Source organism: Takifugu rubripes, chromosome 19, assembly GCF_901000725.2.
Source record: "Takifugu rubripes chromosome 19, fTakRub1.2, whole genome shotgun sequence".
Taxonomy (NCBI): Eukaryota; Metazoa; Chordata; class Actinopteri; order Tetraodontiformes; family Tetraodontidae; genus Takifugu; species Takifugu rubripes.
The window spans coordinates 16385441-16409344 of NC_042303.1; the positions used below are offsets into that span (position 1 = coordinate 16385441).

Genomic DNA, 23904 nt, shown 5'->3' on the forward strand with positions numbered 1-23904 from the left:
TTCCCTCTGCACACCAGGCATCTCCCTGACATTATTACGAATGCACATGCGTAAGAGGGCCCAAGTTAGTGATACATTCCAGCACAATGGGCTCAAAATGGCTGCGGTGGCGTCATGTTTTGGTGCACCTTTGCTAATGCGTAAGCACACGCCTTTGATTTGCCGTTAGCTCAAGAGATTGCGATGGTGTTAACCGCACCGCGCGACGCTCGTTTTGACAGCTCATGTGTTTCCATGAATGTTTAATCGGCCGAGAGCTGAATTAGCGAAAGTAAAAAAAAAAAAAGAACAGTGTTTCTCAATGTCATTTGAATTAGGAGATGCTGAGTAATGGTTCGGTTTATTTTTAATTCGATTCATGGAGCTGGGCTAATGAATGGGCGTGAGGAAATCGAGAATGGAGGGTGTGGGCGAGACTTAAAAAAAAGTCGAAATGATGAAAATAACGCGTGCCTGTGGTTTTTGTTTTAGATTATTGTGTGTGTGTGCATCAGTTTGCATTAATGATAAAACCTGAAAGTAAAACTTGCTTTTTTTTGCTAAACTTCTCGCTGATTGTCGGAGGTACATGTAAATATTATCATCAAAGGTGTGAAAGCAGGAAATCCAAGCATCATTTAGTGGGATGGGTCCTAGAGGTCGACGTTATCACGTTTGGGTTTAACCTCCGTTGGTGTTTTACAGCGTTATACGGTAACGCAGAGACCCAGATCGCGGCTCACTCTCTCACCAAAAACGGTCAGAACTGACCCTTTGCCAAAGGTAATAGTAACAGTCTGGGAGTATCCGAGACAGAAAGGACTACCACATGCATCTGAGAAATGTGTTCACAGCGGGGTAATGTTGATGGCGAGGACGTTCATACTGCAAGACTCACGCGCTACAAGAACTACAATGTTATTGCAGCACATGCTAACACAATAGATTGTTTTATTTTAAGGTAACTTGGATTTATGAATATAGTGTTTGATATGTGATTTGTTAGGTGCGTGCGTGTGTGTGTGTGTGTGTGTGTGTGTGTGTGTGTGTGTGTGTGTGTGTGTGTGTGTGCTACCTGTGTGCCCACATTACACTGGGACTTTGTCATCTGCCATACCAGCTGTTACGTGTCGTGTTAATCACCATTAATCACCATTAATGAATGTTGATCGCTGCATGTCAGAGGAGACTCCTCGACTTGAAGGAGGTCAATGTTCCCATACCAATGTTCCCATACCGTGGATTTGAACGTATTAATATATATTTATCTGGTCCAATTTTACCCTCAAGTGGAACGCAGTAACTTTTAATATTCAACTGCCATCTTATAGCTATCAACTGTGTGTTAATTAGCGTTAGCATCCTACCTTGGAACAAACATGGTAGTTTTAGTTGTCTTCAGCTGCGACTGAGTTCTTCCACACTGTTTATCCATATTTGACATCTCTTCGGTGGTATTTTTGGTTTTGGGAAAGGCGTCGCTCAACGTCACCGAAACGTTGTGGATATCTTTCTCAGGACATGCACGTCTACACATGCAGCCCTTTGGCATTTTGCTCCAGAAGTGCCGGAGTGTAAGTCGTGCCCAGCTTAGTTACCCTTGCTAAGACACGATTGGTCAGTGGCAGTTTAGGTCCTAAAGTGTCAGCAGCCGAGGAAACCACTTTCAGGGAAGTGATCACAGACATAATTCAGATGCGACAGAATAAAATCAGATGGGGTGAAAGTTGGTTGTTGGCTTTGTTGTTTGCTTCCTCTTTCCTGTTCATTCATGGCTGATGAGCATTTTCTCTGAAGGTTACCAGGTAACTTCACACCTGGCCGACCAGCTCACAACTTAATATTTCTTACTTACAACACTATATCGCTTAATGTATCATGTTTGATACAAAAAAATGTCATAAACAAAATGATATGGCAAAAAAAAGGGATTTTGTTAAAAGGTTCAATAAACATCTTATTTCCAAAAAATTAGAATTTTCTGGCTATTTTTTGATGTGTCAGGCTTTATAGGGCTAAAGAGGGTTATACGACAGCCGGCTTGGTTGTTGGACCTTCACAAAAAAAAAAAAAAAACTCGAAAAGTCCTGAATGGATTTCAAAGGATTTTTCAGGAAAGATCCCATTAAATATTGGTGATTTTCTGGCTTCAAGAGGGATCAAAGGTGATTAACAATGTCAAGGCTATAACTATACTATGCAACCGTCATTACTATGCTATGCTATTCTACGGGTATAAGTGTCAAGAGAAAGTGTAGAGAAATTAGCTGCCTGTTTTTAGGTTGAAGAGCCTCCATTAACAGAAGAAACTCATCTCTCTCTAAGGGCCTCGATTCTCTAATCAGAATCATAGTCTATAATCTGCCACCTACTCCTGTGATCCTTTCACCGACCATCTGAGCAAAATATGGAGGCAAACTCATTTCAGGAATGCTTTGTGTCTCGATATATAATGTTAGACGGAAACATTTAAGGTCAGAGTAATAATGGGTTTTGCAACGAGTGCAGGATGCGTGGTTATGTCAGCAAATTTCTGACGAATGCGTTGAAGCAATTTAAATTTCTTAGTCAAACACTTCCCTTTTAGACCTTCGTCACAACATACATGTGCACACAGAATGTCTAGATCACACATTTTGTCCAAAAAAGGGATTTTATTTTGGCCTCAAATTCCTGTCGCTAAATTTAGCAACAGAAATTGTTAATCATAAAAAGAAAAGTTTAAAAGATAGGTTCGACCCATGTAAATGACAGTTTGTTGTAATTCTCTCAGTGCCAGAAGAGGGAGACAACACTTTCCCAGTTCATTCAGAGACACATGTTAGCATGCTAGCAGGACAAATGTTTGGTGCTGATATATAACTGATAGAAGTCTTGGTTGATGATCGCACAGTTCAGAGTGGACCTCTAATAAAATCTAACATCTTTGAACTGGAATGAAATAGAAAAAGCCACAAGGATTATTAAAGGTTTTTAAAAATCTTTATTTCTTTCCACCCCTAAAATAAAAAGCTTAATACAACTTGGGTCCAAAATAGTAGAAAAATGCAGTAGAATACCTTCAAAAGGTTATTGGTCTGATAAATATTATAAATATATCACAAACACATCGAATAATTTAAAAAATGAGAGAAATGTATAAGATTCAGAGTGATAATTGCTGAACACCTTCACTCTGGGGTGATATAAGAGCCAGACATTGTCAGGGTTGCACTGAATATCGGGACCATTCAGTTCGGACTTTTCTGCTCGGAGTCCTGCAGCCATCCCAGAATAATGTCCAGTTCTCCCACAGCCTTCCGTGCAGCCTTGCCGATTTCCAACTGTTCAACAAAAAGGGAGCCAACGTGATCTTCTCGAATAACAAACGACACTTTGTAATATAAATATAACTGTAAACCTCCCTAATGTCTCAAGTTGCATCGTAATCGATGTGTTCAGGTTAAACAAAGCGGTAAATCTGGCCTGATATTGTTCTATAAATGCTGTTTCCAGCAAGTATTGAAGAGAAAGTTGTAGAGTGAAAGAGATTGGAGGTTGCTCGGACGCTTCAGCGCCCCCTGCCGTCCACTGCCGGTACAGCCCACGTGAGGACGTTCCGGTTCTGTACCGCTTCTGCTCACGTACCTGGTTGAACGCTTGGTGCAGGGCGTCCACTCGTTTCTGCGTCGGCTCCTCGCAGAGGCAGTGCTGCACACAAGAAGACGTCATTATCACCCCGGCCTGTCCAACCTGTTTGGCACCTGTCTCCCTGCGCAGGTGACTTACACATTTATGCATGTCCTTCCTGATGATGATGAAGGTGTTGGCCAGCGAGCTGAGGATACGCTCATCCTGAGGCTGAGAAGACGTGTAGCTCCTGAACACTCTCTCTACGTAGAAACGCAGCACAAGGCGCAGGAAACAGCATCTCTGGCCGTCCTAAGAGGCAGAGCTGGCTGTTAGACAGGTGCTCTCACGCACACGTGCTGCTTCTGAGGCAGCAGTGTGAGGAGATTTATCCAGATAGAAGCGTTCTAAAGCGTTGGAGCTGATGGAGCCTCTTTTCTTTGCTCCATTTCTACTATTTGAATGGGAAAAGTTTAAAAAAAGAACCTCACCTGGACATCTTCAATCAGGGATTTGTCCAGAAATTTCACTCCGATCTCGTCGTCCCCTGTTATCTGGAGTTTTAAAAACAAAAGCCACAACCGGTGAGGATCAAATGGGATTCCTGGTGGCTGGTGTTTCCGTTGGACTGCTCACTCACGGCATTCAGACGGATGCTGTAGTAATGTTTGCGCAGCTCCTCCAGGTTAACGTTGACGGAGCAGCTGTTGAGGAGCAGCGTTTGGCTCCTCGCCGGCTTCGTCAGACAGCAGAGCAGGAGGAAGAGGAAGAGGAGGCAGAGGGATGACAGAGTCTTCATCGCTGCATCTGAACCCACACAGATGAATAAATATACGTTAAAATAAATATACACGGTCGTTCAGTTTCAATAATAATATAAAGGAACTTTGGCTTGATGCCGTCACAGAAAGATGCAGCATCCAACAAAGATCAATCAACCATCTCTATCAGACCCAAAAAAAGAGATCAACCGGATCAGCTCTGAGCAGATCCACCTGTCTTCACACTCACCTGTGTGTGTGTGTGTGTCTCAGAGGAAGAGTCCAGGACCGATGCATCTCCGTGTTTCCATCCCATCTCTTCTTATAGTGCAGCAAGGTGGTTTTTTTTCTTCCTCACCAGGTATTGCACAGGTGCACGAACATGCACCCACATGGCAATTATTTTAAAAGGAGAAGGAAGTGGGTCGAGATTAAAGGAAATGCCTGCTGGTGTCACAATAGCTTTTGGAACATAAAGAGAAAGTTCTCTGGATGGGGAAATCTTTCCACGCAGTGACGAGGAAGGCATCATTGGAGAGAAGCGGCTTGGCTCCCGCGCTGATCTTTCATTCTCTCATTAGTCATTTGGATTCCTTCATTATTATTATGATAAAGGAATCAGCAAATGAGCTCACGCTCATTGTACAAGTGTCTGATGCGAGTGTTAATCATTTGCTTCGGTTTTAAGAGGAATTTGGTGGAACTCCACATCTGCTTTGTCTTCCTCTCCATTTTCTGGAGGGTCATTCTGATGACGTCTCTCCTGTCAGACGTGCTTTGAGCGGAAACAGCTACACCAAACCACCTTTCTTCCTGTATAGCTGCTGTGGAAAGAATCCTGAACCGGGAAGTCCAAGAAAACCAGTAAATCCTGTGTTGGCAGTAATCTCAAGATCATCAAAATGCCTCTAGTCTGACATATAACTGTACAGAAGGAAGTGCCAAAATTTCCCTCTTGGAATTTTTATCTTTGGCCTGCAGCGGAATGCCCAATGCCTACTTCCGGCCACTAGAGGGCCCCACAGCGCCGTCGGGTTGTGTGGAAGCCGTGCTCAGAGGTGTTAGCCCTAAAGTCTCCTTAGCTACATACAAGGCGATTAACAGTTTGCATATTCTGCTTAAGTTGCGCCTCTCCGATCATATCCTGGAGTTTATCCTCTTCCTCACATTCATAAAAGATGTCATCAGCTTTTACATCAAACTCCAAACACAATTAAATGAGACACAAGTTTTTATTTTCAATTGTTTGTACAAGGCGTCTTCATACAGACGAATAATATACAGAAGACTAAGTAAAAACATATATATATATATATATATATTTTAACATGGAATACCTTGAAAATCACAGGCACATGTGGGACAGTTTCAACTACACGGTAGTTGTGCTTGTTCCTCTGACATCCACCGCAGATCTGGTGTCCCTGGTTTCGGCGTTGCTCCGCCACAGTGAACAAACTACCATCCTCGTCTGTAGCGCGTCTCTCAAAGTACCTGTAATTTCAGGTTTCACTATGCTTTATTCTGCAAAGTAAGTCAATAAGAGAGAAATGACTGATACAAAGTAAAACTCCTACAAATCCAAATGTGTCAAATGTCAAGCTGTCCCCTCTTTCTCCTGAATCTGACAAAAACAAAAGCACAAAAAAAAAAACAACCCCAAAGCAGAAACTCTTTATTTGTTGTCACAGAAATCAAGACCTGTTCTAAATGAAGCCTTAAATTAATTCTGCTGCGTGTGACGGTGGGTAGCATGTTGTGGCTCCTTTACAAGACAATTGAGCGGAGGTGTCTGAAGCACATGATGACGCTCATGGGGATGGGAGGGCTCAGGTGGTTCCCATCCAAACGCAGGTATCTGGGGCAACAGTGACAGAAGTAGTTAAGTCTGTAGGTCATGACATTGATCAGAAGCTGAGGGTTGGTACCTTAGTCTGGGGACCAGAGACTCGTCTGCTAGTTCATCTTCTAAGGTAACTGGGCAGATCTGGGTGCCGTTGATGCCTGGAAGCAAGAATCAGTTTTGGTGCCGCACAAGGAATGAGCAGGAAGGGACAAAGGACAGGACACACTCTTAACCATTCAAACAGACCTGTAAATAGTGAGACTAAGCTGTAGTATCCAGATCAGAGGTTTGGAGTGTGTTGGAACACTCACCACTCTGCTGGCTTCCCCTCCAGACTCCTATTGACAGTCTGGAGTATTAAATAACTGACTTATTTAATAAAACAGAACATTATGAGCAAAGCCAAGGTGAGACAAAAGCTTGCATTTGCTAAGAAGACCTAACAGAAATCAGTGAAGAGGGATCCCTGGAGCGAATCGAAGCTGTTGCAAGGCTGGCTTACTCTCAATTTGGTTGTGGTTGAGGTGCAGGTGCTCCAGGTGAGAGCTGATCATGGGGATGGAGTTGATCTGGTTGTGGGACAGTTGCAGGTCCAGCAGGGTGGAAATATTGAACACGCCTTTGGGAAGCCCTTTGTCACTCAGCTGATTGCGGTTCAGTCTCACAAAAGACAGATGATACATGTCTTTGAAGTAGTCCCTGAGGAGCAGATGAAGAGAAAACTGGATGAGTTCAAATCCAGGGAAGGTTGTAAAAGCCCCCCAATGCTCCATCTTATCGAGGACTCGCAGTGAGAGGAACTAAATTCAAGTAGATTATTCTGAACAGACCGGCGCTCATCCGCGATGAGGCACCGTATACTTGCTTTGGGATGCCATCTATACTGTTCCTGTCTAGGAAAAGCTGGATGAGGCCGCTGGGAAGAGCGGGAGGCATCTTTCTCAGGATGTTGCGAGCCAGATTGAGCTGCACGAGGCTCTTCAGGTCCTTGAATGTGTTTGCTCCCAGGTCAGCGTCTGCCAGCTAGAAGACACAAGCAGATCACCACCTTTGTTCAACCTTATTCACACTTCTCATAACATCCACGTGAGATGTGGCAGGAGGATCAAGGGCACCTGGTTGTAATACAAATCCAGCAGAGTCAGGTTTCCCATTTTACTGAAGGCGCCTGCAGGGATCTTAGAAATCCTGTTCTTACTGAGCCGGAGCTGTTCAAGACTGGCCGGCAGACCTGAAGGAATCTCTTTCAGCCGGTTCTCTTGTGCGTACAGATACAGCAGTGCCGGGATCTTCTCAAACACCTGTAGGAGTCATATTTACAGGGAGATGTAGAATGAATGGTGTCTAGCAAATTATGGCATCATAACTACTGAGCACTGAAGCTCCCAGACCTGCTTGTTTATCTGGTGAATTCGATTATTCGCCAAGTTGATCCAGCGGACCTCAGTAGCATTGACGAAAGCCCCCTCTGTCACCTCTGTGATGTAGTTGTTCTGCAAATACAAGTAGTGGGTTCTAAACGGGATGGTAGGGATCACGCGGATGTTCCGGTTCTCACAGTTGAGGGCGTTTGGGTAGCTGGGGTAGCATGTGCACTCTCTGGGACAGTCAGGAAATGCAGAGGGCGGCCCCAAAATGACCGGGGGGAACTCTGTGGGCTCCTTGGGCTCCGGCTGTGCCGGTGCACCGGGCTTGGCCACGGAGGGCTTCTTGGTAGTTGGTGGACGTTTCGTGGGTTTCTTTCCACGATCTCTCTGGGTGGACACCTCTCCCATCAGGAGGAACAGAACCAATGCAGAGACGAGTCCCGCGCGGGCCTTCATGGTCCTACGACAGGCCGAGAAAGAAACATTCAAAGACATTCAACACACGCTCCATTTGTTCTACTGCCAACTACAAATATCCCCTGTGAGGGAGACGGTTAGGTCGGTTAAACCTCCCTCTATATTCCACCCCTGTTGGAGGCCCTCAGCGGTGCACTCTGACGCTCGCTGCAGGCCAGGACACAGGGAGAAATTATTTATGTATATAATAAATCTCAGTTAGCAACGGTTAGCATTTGCTAGTGAATGTTTCTGACAGGAGGTTTTATTATGCTTGTGCTGACAGGCCAGTTCGGTAGTGGTCAAGAGAGACTGGCTATAAATTTGTACACCGTGTCCAACCTCCCGAAACATAAACATTGGCTGAATATTTATTCCCACACGAGATGCTGCTGTGTGACACGATAACACAACTAAACGAGGACCTTCTCTGATCACGTTAGCGTCCGCTCGTGTTGCGAACATGTAAGCCAATTATGTGAGTAATTGGTGCAAATTGATCACACGCTCTGAAAATAAAACACTATCCCAATTGAAACGACTGGAAGATGCTGATTTGGAGGCCTGGAAAAAAGAGCAACGATGGAGATTGTTTAATATGACGAATTTCTGGAGGAGGGGGCAGATACTTCTCCAGGAAGTCAGTACTTATGAGAGAGAGGAAAGGGAAGGTTTGAGGATAAAGACTCTATTGTCAGCTCCAACCACCAGAGAGAAATGATAATGAAAAGTGCAGGTCTGAGAGGCTAGGACTCTCTGACCCAGGAAGGACAAGAAGAAAAGTGCATCAAATTCCCCCTGGATGGAGACAAAACAACTGTATTGGAAATACAGAGATTTGGCTTTTACACAATTGGCCTGATGTAAACAGCCACCACAAAAAAATGCAGCTTTCCAATCAGTCTGTTCTGGCTGAGCAGCAAACTCCTGCCAATTTGACAACCTTCTCATATGAATCACAGGCCAGGAATGGGGCTCAGGGCCAGCTCGTGTCCTGCCTGGAAAAATAAATCTCAACGTTTCTCTCAAGTGTTCCATGGCACTACCCTTCCTCTTGCCTCTCAGCCCCCCTAAAGCTTCCAATCCTATTGTTCAAAGCCAGAACCAGCACCGCTGGTATCACAACCTGCAGCCTGGGACTAAAGGTGGAGCCGGGTGACCCCCCCATAAGCAACTCTGATCAATTCTAAAACTTAATTGCAGATTTCTGCAGGTCCTGACAAACACCAGAATGACCAGAAGCACCACAGATGGCTATAATTCACGTGACCCCGGGCCATATTAAATACACTTTACAACCAACCATTATTGTGGCATGTAATTACATCCTCCTTGCCACGTACAGCACATAGGCGCACACTTGGGCGCCCTGCAGCTTTGGATCAGGCTGGAACAATGTCCCCAATCACGGCACCTTTATTTCCTCTGCATCCCAACTCATCGTCCAAACCGATATACGTTACGCAACACCTGCGCACAATCAGCCGCTGTTTGAACTATTTAGAGAGTCTTGATTCTCGCCAGAGCTCACGGGTGATATCATAACAGGACCAAAACCTCCATCATCAGCACATATTCTGCAGCAGCGTCGGTGCCAGCAGCTCGAGTGGGTGTGGCGGTCCAGGCTGTGCAACGCTCCGCTTTCATTTGGAGGTTTCAGCCACAGACATCCTGCCCTGGTGATCGGGTGTGATCGATGGCTGTTTTTGAATTTATTAGTATTTTGAAAGTGCTGAAGAGCAGTTTTCAGGCGGGCTGCCGCCTTCTCGTCTTGGTCTTCAGCAGCTCAGCCCATTGTTTTGCTTTTGCATTCTTCATCAGAGGATTTGAAAAGTTCAGCCCAGTCACGGCCCAGTGCTCCAGCTCCACAGTTCCAGAATGTTCGTCCTCTCTGCACACTTCAACCAGCTCATCCTAATCTTATTAACACAAATGTCTCACACAAACAGCCATGAAATTGTGATTGATGTGCTGGGGGAGCCTTTCCTGCACCAACAGAGAGCTTTCCATGTTTTAGCTGCTGCTTTAATGAAGGAAGCTGAAATCAACCCAGATAAGAAATAATGAAAGCCACAGTCTGTCCTTATGCCACCAGTGTGGACCAGTGGTGCCAGGACCACCCACACACACCCACACACACACATGCATGCATGCAGTTTACGGAGGCCCGAAACAGTAACAAACAAAGCTGCTTACCTGCCTCTGGTACTGCCCTCTTTTGTCAAGTCCCAAATTTGCGTCTTGCCTTCTCTGCCTCTCTCGCCCTCTCTCTTCCTCTGTTTCTCTCTGTCCCAAGCCTGCCCTGCCCACCCTCTCTCTCTCTCTCTGTCTTTCTCTCTCTCTCTGTCTTTCTCTCTCGTGCATGGCTCCTTTCCCTCTGAAGGTCACAGCGGTTCTTTCTTTCCCTCTTCTCGGCTCCGGGCCAGTGAGGTTTAATCTTAATGCCTTCTGGAGGTCCGTTGGCTCTTTCCTGTGTCTGAACTGTGTCAAAGTTTGCTTTCATGAGTTTTTAAAGCAGGGAAACATCTGATGCATGTTTGTGTTTGTGCATTTCTGCCCAAGACGTTAGGATTTGCTGTGAACAGGGCACCTCTGTGGAACGCTGAGCTGTAATTGCGAATCTCTCCCACTATTGTTTAGAATATTGCACTCATGTCCGGTCATGTGGCTTCCATTAGCAGCATCTCTCTTGGTGTCAGTTAATGTCCCAGAGCCTTTTCTTCTCCCCCAGCATCACTAAACCGTCTGATTACTGGGGTCCCGAGGAGATATGTGGGCAGTTGTGGAGGTGGGGGTATTCCGGGAATTAAGGTTTTGTGGCACAGTGACTGTGTGTGTGCGTTCGTGTGTGTGTGTACACACCCTTGGGGGCTGTACATGTGTTTTGCTGCCCTGCATTCTTGTCGAATGAGCTCCATTATGAAGCAAACATATGTTCCGCATTTCTCTCAGCTCTTTTCTTGAATTTGCACTATAGGTCGACAAGTTGCCAAACAGCTGCTCCTCACAGGTCCCCAAAGGAGGATACTTCCTCAAATACGACATGGAGAAAAGTGGCATGTGTAACAATGATGTCATCTTTGGGTGGTTGCTTGATTCTGCTACCACTTAACGAATCGACCAAGAACGCTATTTAACAAGTGCTGGACAGCTTAGATGTGATCATCAAGTCTCAGAGATCAAACTACAAACTTGAGATACTTTCAAAAAGCCCCCCCCCCCCCCGCCCCCATTCGATGACAGCATGCGGGTTTAAATATGGACACCACTGGACGGAAAGCAGACCTTGACATCGTGCAGGGCGGTTTACAAACGGAGAGCACGTCAAAGGTCAGAGTGCTGTCAACCTCCCAACACATGTTGTCACAAATGCTGCGGAGCATCAGCCCAGATTAGCTCTGGTGCCGTCATCCCGCACCACCAGGTGGTTCTAAGGTCGGCGCCACAGACCAACGCCAGCTCCTTTCTTTGCATATAGCAGTAAAACGTGCTGAGAAACCCTAAATGTCAGAGTAGACAAGCTGGTTTCTCTCTATAGTTTCACACCAAACGAGAAGACAGATGTGATCCGACTTTACTTTTTTTGGGGGGGAGGGGGTGTTGTTGAACATTGTTGCTTTTACGAAAGCTGGTAAAATATCTGTTTTTGCATATCTGTTTTTTTATTTTGTGATGTGTGTTTTTCTGACCTCTCACACCAGGGTCTCCGGTCCTGTATTATTACCTTTGGCTTTAAAAACAAGCACCAAAGCACATTTTAAACATTTCTCCCTACACGTCAAACCTTGCAGAGAGCCCGTAGAATCCTGTATCGGCCAGGTTTCCATGGCAACCTGTTGCCTCTTGAGGGGAGATTGTAAAGATGACTGGAGGAACGCTTTAAGTTGCGCTGTTAAACACGGCAGCAGCTGTTTCCCAGGCAGATACAGAGCGAGCGAGGCAGGCTCAGGCTGCGGCCCAACCTAACGTGTTCTGTGTAACGATTTGAGAAGCTTCCAACAGTGGTCTGTTCTGTCATCTAAAGCTGGAACCGCACGGATGAGCGCTTTGATTTTAAGGAGGCAAATGAGTTTCAATTGGACGCGTTCCTGGAGGAAATATACTGTGAGACATTTGCGGGTGGAGGCAAATTGTCTGAGCTCCACAACTGCTCACATGTTTCTTCCAAACATGAAAGTGTTGCTTTGTAGCTCTGAAAATCATCCCAGTAATCAAGATCTCATTACTTTCTGCAAACTCAGCAATTTTTACCCTTTTATATCCCAGAGTTCGGGGGAGTTTATATTCACTTCTTTTTTTTTTGGTTAGTTACACCACCAAGAAACTGACTAATACTGAGACTCTGTGTATACAACAGCAGAGCAGATGGGCAGTTGGAAGGTGGTTTGTTTAATATATGATGTCACATGAAAATTATTCATCCTTACATAACATGAACCATATGGTTCTGACACTCAAACAGAGAAAGATAGCCAGTAGAAGATTAAAAAGTGTTTATGTGTTACGTTTTTCAACTATAGGTTCTTTTTGTATAGGATCAAATGTTTCCCAATTCACAGTGTTCATCCCCCCAATATTAGGCTGAACTAATTTCTCTTTAAAGGCGTTGCATCAAATGTCTGTGCTGTGACCTCAGCTGGGCGTGGGCCCAGACAAGTGGACCTCATCTGGAAGGCTGTGGGATGTAAGCGTACAGAACCAAGACCGAGAGTCACATGATTTAGATGGTGGGATTGTGGGTGAGTCACAATAAGCTAATTTATCAGTCACATGACAGACTCCATGTTCTGTCTGATTAACTTCAGCCTTGATTCCAAACAATTGTTTGTTGAGTTTGATGAATGCACGCAAGATAACGACTCCCATCCTCCTTGAGTAAAAGCATATTGACAAAAGCTACATTTTGCTTCTTCGATCTATTTTGTCTCCCTTCACCACTTTGAGCTAAACTCTGTTTCAGACAGACATCTTTTAATTGTTAAGAATCTTGTCTCTGATGCACCAAAGATCTGTTTTCAGTGTGTTCTTGGCCATAAGACCACCATAAAAGACTGCTAGATTTTGATGTGGTCTATTCATGGTCTGGATCTATCTGATCCCCTCGTCAGCATGTCTGACTGTGTTTGAGGCTCATTTCCTGATCAACAACATGAAAACAACGTTTTAATGGCACGCTCGTGGCGCTCTCAAACCTTAAGTACGTTTTAGGAAGTTCCTGTCAGGTTGACATTGATGCCTGGTTTAAAATCTCCATATTTAGTTTGAATTTGCAGGTCACCGCATCAACTAAAGACAAAATTAAAAGACTGAAAAATCTACAGAAAATTCCACAGTGTTGCGACACTCAGTGAGAGACTCAGAATAGACCAAGTTGTCTGGTCTTCAGTGCTGGGGAACACTGACATAGGAAGGAGAGGGCTGATTGCACATGCAAGTGTCTGATTAAAAAGGTGTTTAAATCAGTATTTTTCCACATTTGAAGCAAAAACAGGAACGTTGTCATGGAAAAATGCCAAACGGACATGGAAAATTCTATTCATAGTCCAAAAATGTTCCCTTCAAAGCAGCAGCACCGGGTTGTTCATCATAATGAGGTGCTACTCATGTACCAGAGATTTTCTTTCTATAAGTATATCAGACAGTTACCGAAGACGTATCAATAATTCTTTTCAAGTTAATTTTTGTAAACCCAAACAGACCAAAACAGGGGCTGGTGGAGGCATTAAAGCCCATTCCTGAGCTCTGCCTTGGAAACCAGCAGTCAAAACAATGTGCAGCGACGCTCCCTGTGGTGTAATAGGTGCAAACGTGAGAGCTAAAAAACTCAGGGGGCCTCACATGTGCCAGGCTCATGATTACAACAGGCTGAACTCTCTTCCACCACTGTTGGTGTTTAGAAGCAACGGTAATAATTCCAGATGTTCTCTTTGGTCCCTTTTGGGTTGAGCTTCGTTCTGGAAAGATGATACGACAATAGTAGGTTAAAAATAGTAGACTAACATGCTGATACCTTTCTGCTAATAAATCTGTGCTACATTTTGACGGCCATGCTTCATGGCAGTTTAAAGGAGGAATGCAGGAGGGCTCTGGTTTCTGGGTTAAGGACAAAACTGCTTAAAAAACAGAAAAAAATGGAGTGTGCCAGACATAAGAGGGGCAGGGGGGTTAAATGGATAAATGTTTACTGTTGAACAACGTTATAACAGAAACAGAGGCTACCTCCGCATTAAACCTTGCGTCTGCAGATCATTTGAACTTGGATGTGGTCATGCAGCTCTGCAGCATCTCCTGATAGCTCATGATCAGCTGATCCGCCTGTGGTTGAGCTGGAGCTACTCCGCCAAAGACTTGAAGTCACAAAGACAAACATGCTCGACAAGGCCAGTTGTCCCCCGGACACATCTCTTTTCTCCTGAATCATAGCCAAAGGATGAATATTAGCAATTAACAGAAAACGGCAAAGCTTTCATGATAATCCGTCAACAGAGCCCCGACTGCTCATCGCTGGAGTTTAGGGCTGAAGGTTTGATCTGGGTCCCAGAAGCCCTGCAGCACCATCAGACATGCGGACAGAGTTTGAAAAGACATTGTGTCACCTGGAAACTATGGCCTGGGATGTAGTAATGGTAAATACACAGAAGACACACAGCCAGAGCTGTGAGGTGTTGTTGCTGGAGTAACTGAGCGTCTGAGAGTCACTCTGAACCTGTAAAAATGACTCAAAGTATTGAACAAAATGACTCCAGAGGAACACAGGCAGTTGTTAAGTTCTTGTGCAGAAAACCTTCCGAGTAAACCCACATGTGGCCATGAATCATAATAATTACCAGGGATAATAAACTGTGACTGCTTGTGAAGAGTCGTGGGCGATAATGACTTTGTCGATAAGTAATGCCATCTTTAGAAAATATCTACTATCTGATCTGAGTCATGCATCTATTATGAGCATCTGTTAGCTGTAAATATCATCAATTTCTTGGATTCCTCCGTGGATTTTGACTGCATTGTGGAGGTATTAAACACTTCTAGACATTGGTGCTGTCTTTCCCACTCCAGGACAATGTCATTGAAAGCATCTGGAATCACTACACCATTTTTGTGCGTCGTTAAAATCTTTATTTTTGTATCCACTGCATATATTTTCATTGCATTTGCTGCATTACGCTCGGGATGACAGACTCCAGCCTTCAACTCAACGGTCAGCAGGTCCCAGGTGGACGGGTGTTCCACCGTGGGTCAGAACCATTCGAACTCTCTCCCCGTCCCCACTCACACAGCTCAGCACAACCCCAGCGTATGATTTTTCGGGTATTTCGTAGCTTATATTGAGTAATAACATACAGATGTGCAGCCCCGCTGCGGCAGAGCCTGCGCACGGACAGAGTGAGAGGCAGGAATTTAGTGGGAAGGTCTGCTTGTGTGAGAAATTTTTTGATCAGTATTGGACCTCTGAGAAAAAAATGTGGTTTCTTGTACAACATCAAGCTGTGGCATATGTTAAAGAAAAGTAGAGCCTTTTCAATGTTTGGCAGCACATCAGTCAGACCGATTATTTCTGTCTGCTCTGTGACTTTGAAATTGACCTCACAAATAACGGCTTAAACATCGTCCTTCCGTTTATTTAGTCACAACTTCCAGGTTCAGACAGTAAACTTGCTGTATTTTTGCTTTTCCTCGTCAGAATTACAGGTAAATACTCTGGAGCACTCTCAGGCACAACATCCAGTCTGGCGGTATTTGTTGGTAGGACATGTTGTTTCCATCCAGTCGTAATACCTTCATCCTGGAGTAGGACAGAGGGCCCACCTCTCTGCAGAAGCTGGTCGTGTTGAACCCTGAAGCAGACAGATGGAGAAGAAAGACATGCATGGTTTCTTAGATTCAGCAGTGACAACTCTGGATTTACTGCTCTGTCCGGATGTGGAAAACCAGCCAACAGATTTCACATCGTGTTGCATGTGTTTGTCACATGTACTATACAGTCAAAACACCAGTTTCATCTTATCAAAGACAGTCTTTGTAATCTGAAAATGCTCTTCCTTCCATAGATTCCGCGTTTCCTATTGGATCACTCGCAGGTACGGCACTGAGACTGGAGCACAAACTAACCGCAGCGCCTTCTTTGGCCTATTTTATTTTATTTTCATACTTCTGTCGGCCCAGACTGTCGTCTTTGGCACTGGAAGCCACCACGGTAGCTGACCTGCTGCTAGCGAGACAATGAGGTGTGTGTCTCTGCGTGAGTGTTTTGCCATCTGTCTGCCTCGTTGGTACCGAGCACTGCTGTGTGTTGCACCAGGGAATGAGAAACAAGAAAAATGTTTTCACAGAGCTCGTGCGCTGAATCTCCAGCCGGGCCATCCGTGCTGGACGATCACGCGAGCCCAAATTCGACCACAGCCTGCAGGCCTCTGACAGAAATCCTATCTGCGAAATAAAAAAGGCGAGAGGGGGGAAGAAGAGACCGTAGAGAGGAGAACAGCATGTGCTTCTGGCTCATCTGCTGCAGCTACTTTAGAATCCATCTCAGATGTTTTCTCCTCTTTTCATGACACAGCCCACTTTCCCTGAATGTCAAACAACCAGGATTTTCTCCTCTTCTTCTCTTCTACCTTTTATCCCTTCATGTCTCTCAGTCCACGAAAATTACCTTTCAACTATATCCTCCATCCATTCCATACTGACAACGCACATGTTACCCATTTTTGTAATTTTCTTTGCAGATGACACTGATTTATATTCTCCTGCCTCCAAGTAGGTCTATAACGTCATCTGATGGTAACCAGCCTTTGTTTTAACCTTCACTACTCTATTGTGGGAAATCAAATATCGTATTAAACATGCTGGAGGGTCAGTTTTTGTTTGGACTGGAAAATGTTGTAGAAATTTCCACTTTGTTCCCTGGCAGCCACCGTAGGATCACCAACAAGCCTGAAAAGGAACAGATCTGATTTTCCTTCCTCTTGGGAGTTTTCTTTCTTTTGGGATGTGATCTTATCACCTAGTCTTGTGGTTTGTATCTTTTTTTTTGCTCTCTGAAAGCTTAAAATGGAGAAAAGAAAACGTCCTCGTCTTGTTCCCAAACCACAGCCCAGCCGTTATCTCGAGGTCCGGCTGCATTCAAGCAGGCCATGGCTTTACTTCAGCTCTCACATTTTCCACATTCTGTCATTCCCCGGAGCGTCAGATCCGGTTCTCCCACAGATGGTCGCTCAGGCAGAAGGTCAGTCACATATCTCATTAATATCGTAATTAGCTATAGAAATGTCTCACATGTGATGAGAACTACATTACCTCACCTTTTATTTCATTGGCTTCCAGGTAGAGGTACTGCAGGCTGGTGGGGACAGTCGGAATAGCGGCAAGTTTGTTGTAAGAAAGATCCAGTTCCACCAAACTGGAGAGGTTGAAGACCTGTGGGTGGAGGCCACTGCTCTGAAGACCACAGCGACTTAGACGAAGGTACTTCAGACCAGAAAGTCCAGAAAAACTGTCATCACTCAGCTGAGAGAGACTGTTATCGGAGAGATAGAGCTGCTGGATGGAGGGCGGCAGATGTGTGGGGACCGATGAGAGCAAGTTCCCACTGAGCTCCAGCAGCGTCAGGCTGAGCAAACCTGCAGGGTGAGCAAAGGGACACGTGCACACACTCATTAAAGACACGTGCACACACTCATTAACGAGCATTCACAGGAAATAGATGTAATGCGGTCTTTATAAGTGAACAATCATAAGTTGCACTGATTATGATAACATTTCTGATTAAGATGTTCAAAACCACATATGTGTGATCTTTCTTATGACTAGGCCGCGATTGCTCAACTCTCGGTGAAGCACAGCTCGCTGCAGATACTTCTTTGGCTTGGCAACCAGCCTGTTGCAGTAGCCAACGAGGAAGTATCGCATTGTTTTTCTGAGCTTAAGTGACTCTCTCAGGAAATTTCCAAATGTGTGATTCATGTCATTTGTGCACTGACGACAATTCAGCAGCAGCTTCACTCAAAGGCGACTGTAAGACCTCAGCCGAAGGGGGATTGGACCGACAACCTTTATTTGACCGGAGGCACCGGTCTACCACCTTACAGAAACACATTAGTTGCAGCTCTGCACATATGTGTAATTAGTCTTTTAGCACTATAAAATGGACAGGTGTCAACTGCGGATGAAGATAAAGTTGCCGTGACCTCATTAGGTTGTTTGGCTGATTTTCCTTTCCCTGTAGTTCCATCAGCAGTAAGTGCAACATGTGCAGGGTGCAAAAGGAAATGACGCATAACACAACCTTTGAGGTCTCCGCCTGTTATGGTTTGCAGCCTGTTTCCCTGCAGCAGTAATAGCCTCAGTTTGCTCATGTTCCTGAAGGCTCCCGGACTGATGCTGCTGACTCGATTATGGGCTAGTCGCAGCTCCTGGAGTCCAGCCGGGAGAGTGTTGGGCACTGATTCCAGGTTGTTGTGGTTGGCAAACAAGTAGCACATCTGGGTTTGGCTCTGCAGGGCGGCCTGGTCCAGTTTATCGCTCCGCAGCTGATTGTGGTCCAGGATGAGCCAGCGCAGATCGGTTGTGTTGGTTAGAGACGAGGACAGGGATGAAATGTTGTTGCGCTGGAAAGAAAGAGGAAGGGGGGCAATTTACCATTTTATCCTTCAGGAAGTCGACCAAAAACCAACTGATTCCTACCTGCAGAAACAGATATTGAGTTCTGTCTGGCAGATCGTTGGGGGCGTCTGTCAGGTTCCCGTGGTCGCAGTAGACCGCGGTGGGCCAATGAACAGGACAGACGCATCGCCGCGGGCAACCGTGGAGGTTGTTGGCCCGGATCCAGGCTGGACCCAATCGTCCGTGCAGGCTCATCACACTGGGTTCTCCTGCCAGATGGTTGATCCACAGAGGAACCCCTCCGTAATCCATGTCAGCTTCGGCGCCTGAGATGGCGCCACAAGCCAACAGCAGCACCGTCAAAATGCGACAGGAGAGAGCCATGGAGACGGAAAATCCTTTAGAGAAAACAGCAGGATTCTGTTCAGCTTTCCTTGATTCAGTGGATCATTTTTATGAAGGTGCTTCAGAAGAACAGAATGTTTGGTTTGGAAACTTGACCAGCTTCGTTAGGTAACTTCAACAGGAAGTTTCTGTCTGGTACATTCTGCTCAGGCTGGATCGATCCTGGTGGCAGGAAGGTTTTCTGCTCTGACATTTTCAACTTAACTCTTCTATTATTACTACTGTTTTACTACTTAAGGGATTTTATTTATTATTTAATCTTTCTATTTGAGGCCTTCAAACTAAATTTCGGGAATAATAAATCAGAAGGCCAACGCAAGATAACCAATAAATGATTAAAGTTTGTGTGTGAATACAAAGGCAGAGCTGTTAGCATTCGGAACAACTCAGTTTTTTTATCTCCTAGGGCAGAGAAATAGCAGTGTTTATATTTTAAAGAACTTATATAAGACTTCCAACCCTTATAAAAAGCTCCCTAACATGTCAGACACCAAGATCCCCCATACTTAAGATTCTGCTGTCAGATTAAAGAAATTTCGATTTCTTGAGGGTGGTCAAGATGAGCTCCTGATAATTCTGTTATCCACAGTCTCTTTCCATGAACACGCTTTTACTGTCAAACCTCTGAGAGGAAGAACAATACAGGTTTCCCTGCAGATACAGCTGTTAATGGTTACAGTAATCCCCACACTGGTGCACGCAACTCTTTGATTTACTGTATGACACGTTGGTGCACGACAGCGGTTTGCCTCATCAGGAAGTTAGATCTCAGCAGCACGCCTGCAGCCATCCGTCTGCGCTTCCCTGCAGACTGTGCAGGGACGGACACGCTCAAGCTGCTGCCGCTCGAGAAGCTGCTGCTCAGCACGCACGGCCGCGCTCACATCTGACTGGCAGTTAGGGTTTCTGCAGAGTCAAAGAAGCACATTTCAGCATTCCCACTTTTACCTGCTCGGACGAAACAGAGTGACGCTCCGGCTTCACAGAAGAGACTCGTCCTGTTGACATTTCCAGCAAATCCCCTGGGAACTCTGTGTGTGTGTGTGAGAGAGAGAGAGAGAGAGAGAGAGAGAGTGTCTTCTGCCTGAAGGCAACTAAGCCACAAAGTACCTGGGGATCCAAAGAGACCATTCAGTGTGTGTGTGTGTGTGTGTGTGTGTGTGTGTGTGTGTGTGTGTGTGTGTGTGTGTGTGTGTGTGTGTGTGTGTTCCAAACAGAAGAGCACATTAGCATTAGTGGAAAAATTAGGAAAGAATTTCCTGGTGAACGCGCAGAGAGAGCGCCCCCTTCGGGAAAGTTCCCCCACAATGGTTCTGATTCAAACGGATGACGTAACAGATTATATCACTAATTTGGTGTTTGACCAGTGTCTCTCTTTTTTTTTTTTTCTTGAATATTTCAATGGATTTAAATGAAATATTGCATAGGAGTTATGTGAATCATACTGACTGTTTTTTTAATGTTTTCTATTTAAACTTAGCCAAGTTGCCCTACGTTACCATATTATGTAGGTTTCCGTTTCCCACATTCTGAATTTCTCCTAAACACTTTCATGGTTGTTGTAACTGCCGAGCGAGTTTTTTTCTGGGAAGCTGAAGGTTGTTTCTGTCAGCAGGAGCTTCTCTCCGCTGCTCTCTGTCTGCTTTCGTCATAGACTAGGGGAAGGAATGTCATCCACTCTGTCTCCAATCCATCGCACCTTCCGCTGAAACACACCTGCGCACCAGCTCAGTCGGCACTAGTTCTCACCAGTTACAAGAATTAAATGCTGTGTTATTCTGGACATGGTCAAGCTGCACTCTGCAGGATTGATCTGCTTCTGAAGGCAGAAATATCATTTAACACCACGTCCTGATGGATATGTTCTGATTTCCCGGGTCTGGTTCAGGAACTTTCGCCCCTCCTGCTTTGGTTTAACACAGTCAGCTTTCAATAACACAGAGAGAACAGGTCAATATTGGGACAAAACTGTTTAATAAACCAACAGATCTCTCTGTAAATAGAATAAGTGGCTCTCTGACGTGCAGCTGACCTCAAAAAGTCCCTTTCATTTTCAAATAAATCACTTCCCTCCCAAAAGATTCTGTGAAGGTGACTAAATGCAACATGTCATCTGACTCGCCATCCTTCTCACCATGTGATGAGCAGACTTTGGCCCCGGGGTGTTTTTTTTTTACAGGCTGACATGAGCAGCAGGTTCTCCGCAGTCTGTCAGGTGCTGCCAGGGAGTAGCTGAAACAGATTTCTTATAACCGCTAAACTCTATCAAATGTTGCAATGCAGCATTTCCTGTCCAGGTCACAGAGAAAAGAATATTGAGCGCACCTAAACAGGATCTACGGAGCGAGACGGAGACAAAACAAATCTTCCTGTGGACGAACGCGCTCTTTTTCCCGCGCACGTCTACAAGCACCGAGCAGGATCATCTTAGATTGTGCAGAAAAACGCCGCATTTCTGCCTGCAGACAGAAACAGAAACGACAATTATAGCATTTGATAAGACCATAATAAGCTCTCTTTATAAATTAAATAATTAACATTTCACTTTTAGATGATTGGCCTAACCCCCCCTACACCACTGTGCCCCCCACCCCCGTCTTGTTATTAGACGTGTCTTAAACTCTCTCTGTCGTTATCTTTGTTTAGAATTGAGTGTTTAGAAATTTTCCACTATTCACTCACCAGCCCTGTGCGGGGAAAATAACAACAATGTGAACATTCAGAATCTCAACCAACCTGCCTAGCCGGTGAACTACTGCAGTACCCCAAATGTCCACTAGAGGGCACCGTTTCATCTGGAATGAGCGCATCCATCACACGTCAATACAGCGCAACCAAACACTGAAGATCCTTTGAGAGTTTATTACAGCACAAGATTTATCGTATTTTCATTACATCCTCATTTGAATCACAAGTATGGGCAAGATTTAGGAGGGAAAATCCTCAGCTTTTATCTGTAGGAGGAAAAGATGGTGCTGGACTTGGCAATGTGTTGCACGTGTTTGTGTAAGGGTTTTCTGCATGAACATCTGCTTTCTATCATATGGTTTATGCTGTCCGGTGTGCCTCAGAGTGCCGGTTCAAGTTACCTTGAGGAGAGTCCCAAGAGTGGACCTCTTTTACTTTAATTACCACCACCGAGGAGGTTATATGACAATTTGTTTGTTTGTTTGTCTCACTCTTAGCAAAATAACTTGAACAGACATGATTGGATTTTAATGAAATCTCCAGGAAATGTTTTTAATGAGCCGCAGAAGATCTCAAGAGATTAATTATTGGTGATTTTCCGAATTCAGGAGGAACTTTGACCTTTGTTCATCCAAAGATTGAAGTCAAGGAGCTCTGATCATAAAGTGACCTTCTATGTTAGGTAACCTCGTTTTACTACTGCCTATATATACTATACTACTGGTACTGGTTAACTTGTAGTTATTTTCAGGCTGAACAGCCTCAATCACAGGAAGGCAACTCAACTCTCCAAGTCCTGCTTGGCAGGATCAGTCTGAAGAGAACAACCATAAAACCGTTTTGTCCCGTTCACCCAAACCACAAAGGATGGTGTTTAAGGGCTTCATGCTGCAGGTGAGTGACAAAGAAACCTGCATTAGAAGCTGAATTCCTGTGACATTCCTGTGAAAAGTTCATGGCCTGCGAGGTCCTCAGATCTCCTGATCCCACCGCTGTTCATAAACCAGAGACAGGGATGGGAGGAGGGGCGCTGTTGGGGGGTTGATGGGCAAATCCACCTTCAGGTTTTACTTCTTTAAGTCCTGGAGCCAATCAGTTACAAACTCACTTGAGGTTATTGGGTCAAAGGTCACCTCCGAATGGTGATAAAATTGTCTCCAGTAATAAATAATCAAAGTAATGACGAGTTTGTGGTCGCGTGTCCTTGAGGTTTGAGGATATTGTCACTTCCTGCATCAGTGTGACCTAAAACCGCACAATGACAATAATAGAGAATATCACCAGGCCTCAGTGACTCTTTGCTTTTAAATATGTTTGGGGTTATTTTTCTACGCTCGATGATTATTTCTATCCCATCATTGAGATCAAACCTGGCTGACCTTTGTCCTCTTCTCTTAAACACTAAATTATTTCTGTTTTCAAAGCATTTCCACATGGATATTTCTGTCACCATTCCAGTGTCTTGACATTTTTTCTTTTTCTTTTATTCGATCAATTCTCTTGTTTTGACCTCAATCTGCCAATGGACTGTGATAAAGGGCGACCTTTGACCTTAATAAATCAGTTGAACCACTTCAGCCATTTTCCCGGAATAAAGAGTCTCTGGGATTTTTGTCACACTTTTTAATTAAAAATCACTTTTAAAAACATTTAAGAACACGTGTTTTCATACACAGTAAATCAGATGGATGAATCTCAAACAGTGCTGAACAATGACGTCCAGATGTGGAACCAGTCCCGGCATGTGGAGGCAAGACGAAAGCAAAAGTAAAACGTCTCGTTCGGCGCGCTCTTCCTGGGAGTAAATGTGCCAAAACAGTAGACTTGAACTCGAGGCAATTTAATTTCACAACTTAGTCACCCGATAAACGGTTGTTTATCCAGAGAAATGTTTTTTGTAACTTCGCCCTGAGTGTGAGTGGAATTCTGAGGCAACAAAGAAGAAAAAGATGTTTCCTGGTGCTGCAAATGATGGAGGATATTATATAACCTCCTCCACGCTGCAGATGGTGCTGCCGGCATCTCTCCAGGTCCTCTGTCCCCCAGTGTGACCCTCTATTCTCTCTAAAATGACTTGATCAAACCCGGAGTGATTTGTTTGAGGTGCTTTCATATTTAGTCTTGAATGTTTCCTTGAAACCTCACTTCCTGGTGCAACAGAATCTTCAAAGTTTTTGTTTCCTTGTGTCATAAA

The 23904-nt window shown here is 44.8% G+C and overlaps 3 protein-coding genes and 1 long non-coding RNA gene across 6 annotated transcripts; 1 reads left to right on the forward strand and 3 right to left on the reverse strand.

Moving 5' to 3' along the window:
• Positions 1 to 3199: 3199 nt before the first annotated feature.
• il19l (interleukin 19 like) lies at positions 3200 to 4608 on the reverse strand. The gene is made up of 6 exons (XM_003973695.3): positions 4600 to 4608; positions 4229 to 4395; positions 4080 to 4142; positions 3748 to 3900; positions 3607 to 3669; positions 3200 to 3302 (listed from the first exon to the last, which is right to left on the reverse strand). The coding sequence occupies exons 2-6, from the start codon at positions 4385 to 4387 to the stop codon at positions 3210 to 3212; spliced, it is 531 nt and encodes a 176-aa protein (XP_003973744.1). The 5' UTR covers positions 4388 to 4395; positions 4600 to 4608; the 3' UTR covers positions 3200 to 3209.
• Positions 4609 to 5562: 954 nt separating this feature from the next.
• Positions 5563 to 10338, reverse strand: prelp (proline/arginine-rich end leucine-rich repeat protein). 2 transcript variants are annotated; one of them, XM_003973656.3, is made up of 7 exons: positions 10215 to 10338; positions 7587 to 8022; positions 7311 to 7496; positions 7061 to 7218; positions 6698 to 6894; positions 6278 to 6353; positions 5563 to 6207 (listed from the first exon to the last, which is right to left on the reverse strand). In XM_003973656.3, exons 2-7 carry the CDS (start codon positions 8016 to 8018, stop codon positions 6117 to 6119), a joined length of 1140 nt encoding a protein of 379 aa, XP_003973705.1. In that variant the 5' UTR covers positions 8019 to 8022; positions 10215 to 10338; the 3' UTR covers positions 5563 to 6116. The 2 variants fall into 2 exon arrangements, with proteins under 2 accessions (XP_003973705.1, XP_011612598.1); XM_011614296.2 differs by having other exon boundaries at positions 10219 to 10328.
• Positions 10339 to 15626: 5288 nt separating this feature from the next.
• LOC101075258 (lumican) lies at positions 15627 to 20170 on the reverse strand. The gene is made up of 5 exons (XM_003973696.3): positions 19971 to 20170; positions 18699 to 19015; positions 18301 to 18622; positions 17318 to 17635; positions 15627 to 15853 (listed from the first exon to the last, which is right to left on the reverse strand). The coding sequence occupies exons 2-5, from the start codon at positions 18999 to 19001 to the stop codon at positions 15702 to 15704; spliced, it is 1095 nt and encodes a 364-aa protein (XP_003973745.3). The 5' UTR covers positions 19002 to 19015; positions 19971 to 20170; the 3' UTR covers positions 15627 to 15701.
• Positions 15828 to 22711, forward strand: LOC105417873 (uncharacterized). Of its 2 annotated transcripts, XR_965346.2 has the most exons (5): positions 15828 to 17030; positions 17109 to 17241; positions 17340 to 17642; positions 22319 to 22392; positions 22462 to 22711. It is a non-coding gene; the product is annotated as an uncharacterized lncRNA (long non-coding RNA). The 2 variants fall into 2 exon arrangements; XR_003885890.1 differs by having other exon boundaries at positions 15828 to 17241.
• Positions 22712 to 23904: the final 1193 nt, after the last annotated feature.

Bases quoted from the DNA above. Each gene is read 5' to 3' on its own strand.
- il19l (XM_003973695.3), bottom strand. From the start codon at position 4,387: ATGAAGACTCTGTCATCCCTCTGCCTCCTCTTCCTCTTCCTCCTGCTC. The intron at 3,670-3,747 runs GTAAGTCACCTG...TCTTGTGTGCAG, and splicing joins GGAAGGACATGCATAAATGT to CACTGCCTCTGCGAGGAGCC. The intron at 3,303-3,606 runs GTACGTGAGCAG...TTTGTTGAACAG, and splicing joins TGCACCAAGCGTTCAACCAG to TTGGAAATCGGCAAGGCTGC.
- prelp (XM_003973656.3), bottom strand. From the start codon at position 8,018: ATGAAGGCCCGCGCGGGACTCGTCTCTGCATTGGTTCTGTTCCTCCTG. The intron at 6,354-6,697 runs GTAAGCCAGCCT...TCTTGCTTCCAG, and splicing joins CAACCACAACCAAATTGAGA to GCATCAACGGCACCCAGATC. The intron at 6,208-6,277 runs GTACCAACCCTC...CTGTTGCCCCAG, and splicing joins TCTCTGGTCCCCAGACTAAG to ATACCTGCGTTTGGATGGGA.
- LOC101075258 (XM_003973696.3), bottom strand. From the start codon at position 19,001: ATGGCTCTCTCCTGTCGCATTTTGACGGTGCTGCTGTTGGCTTGTGGC. The intron at 18,623-18,698 runs GTAGGAATCAGT...CTTTCTTTCCAG, and splicing joins CTCAATATCTGTTTCTGCAG to CGCAACAACATTTCATCCCT. The intron at 17,636-18,300 runs GTTGTGTTATGC...CTCACCCTGCAG, and splicing joins AACAGGCGGAGACCTCAAAG to GTTTGCTCAGCCTGACGCTG.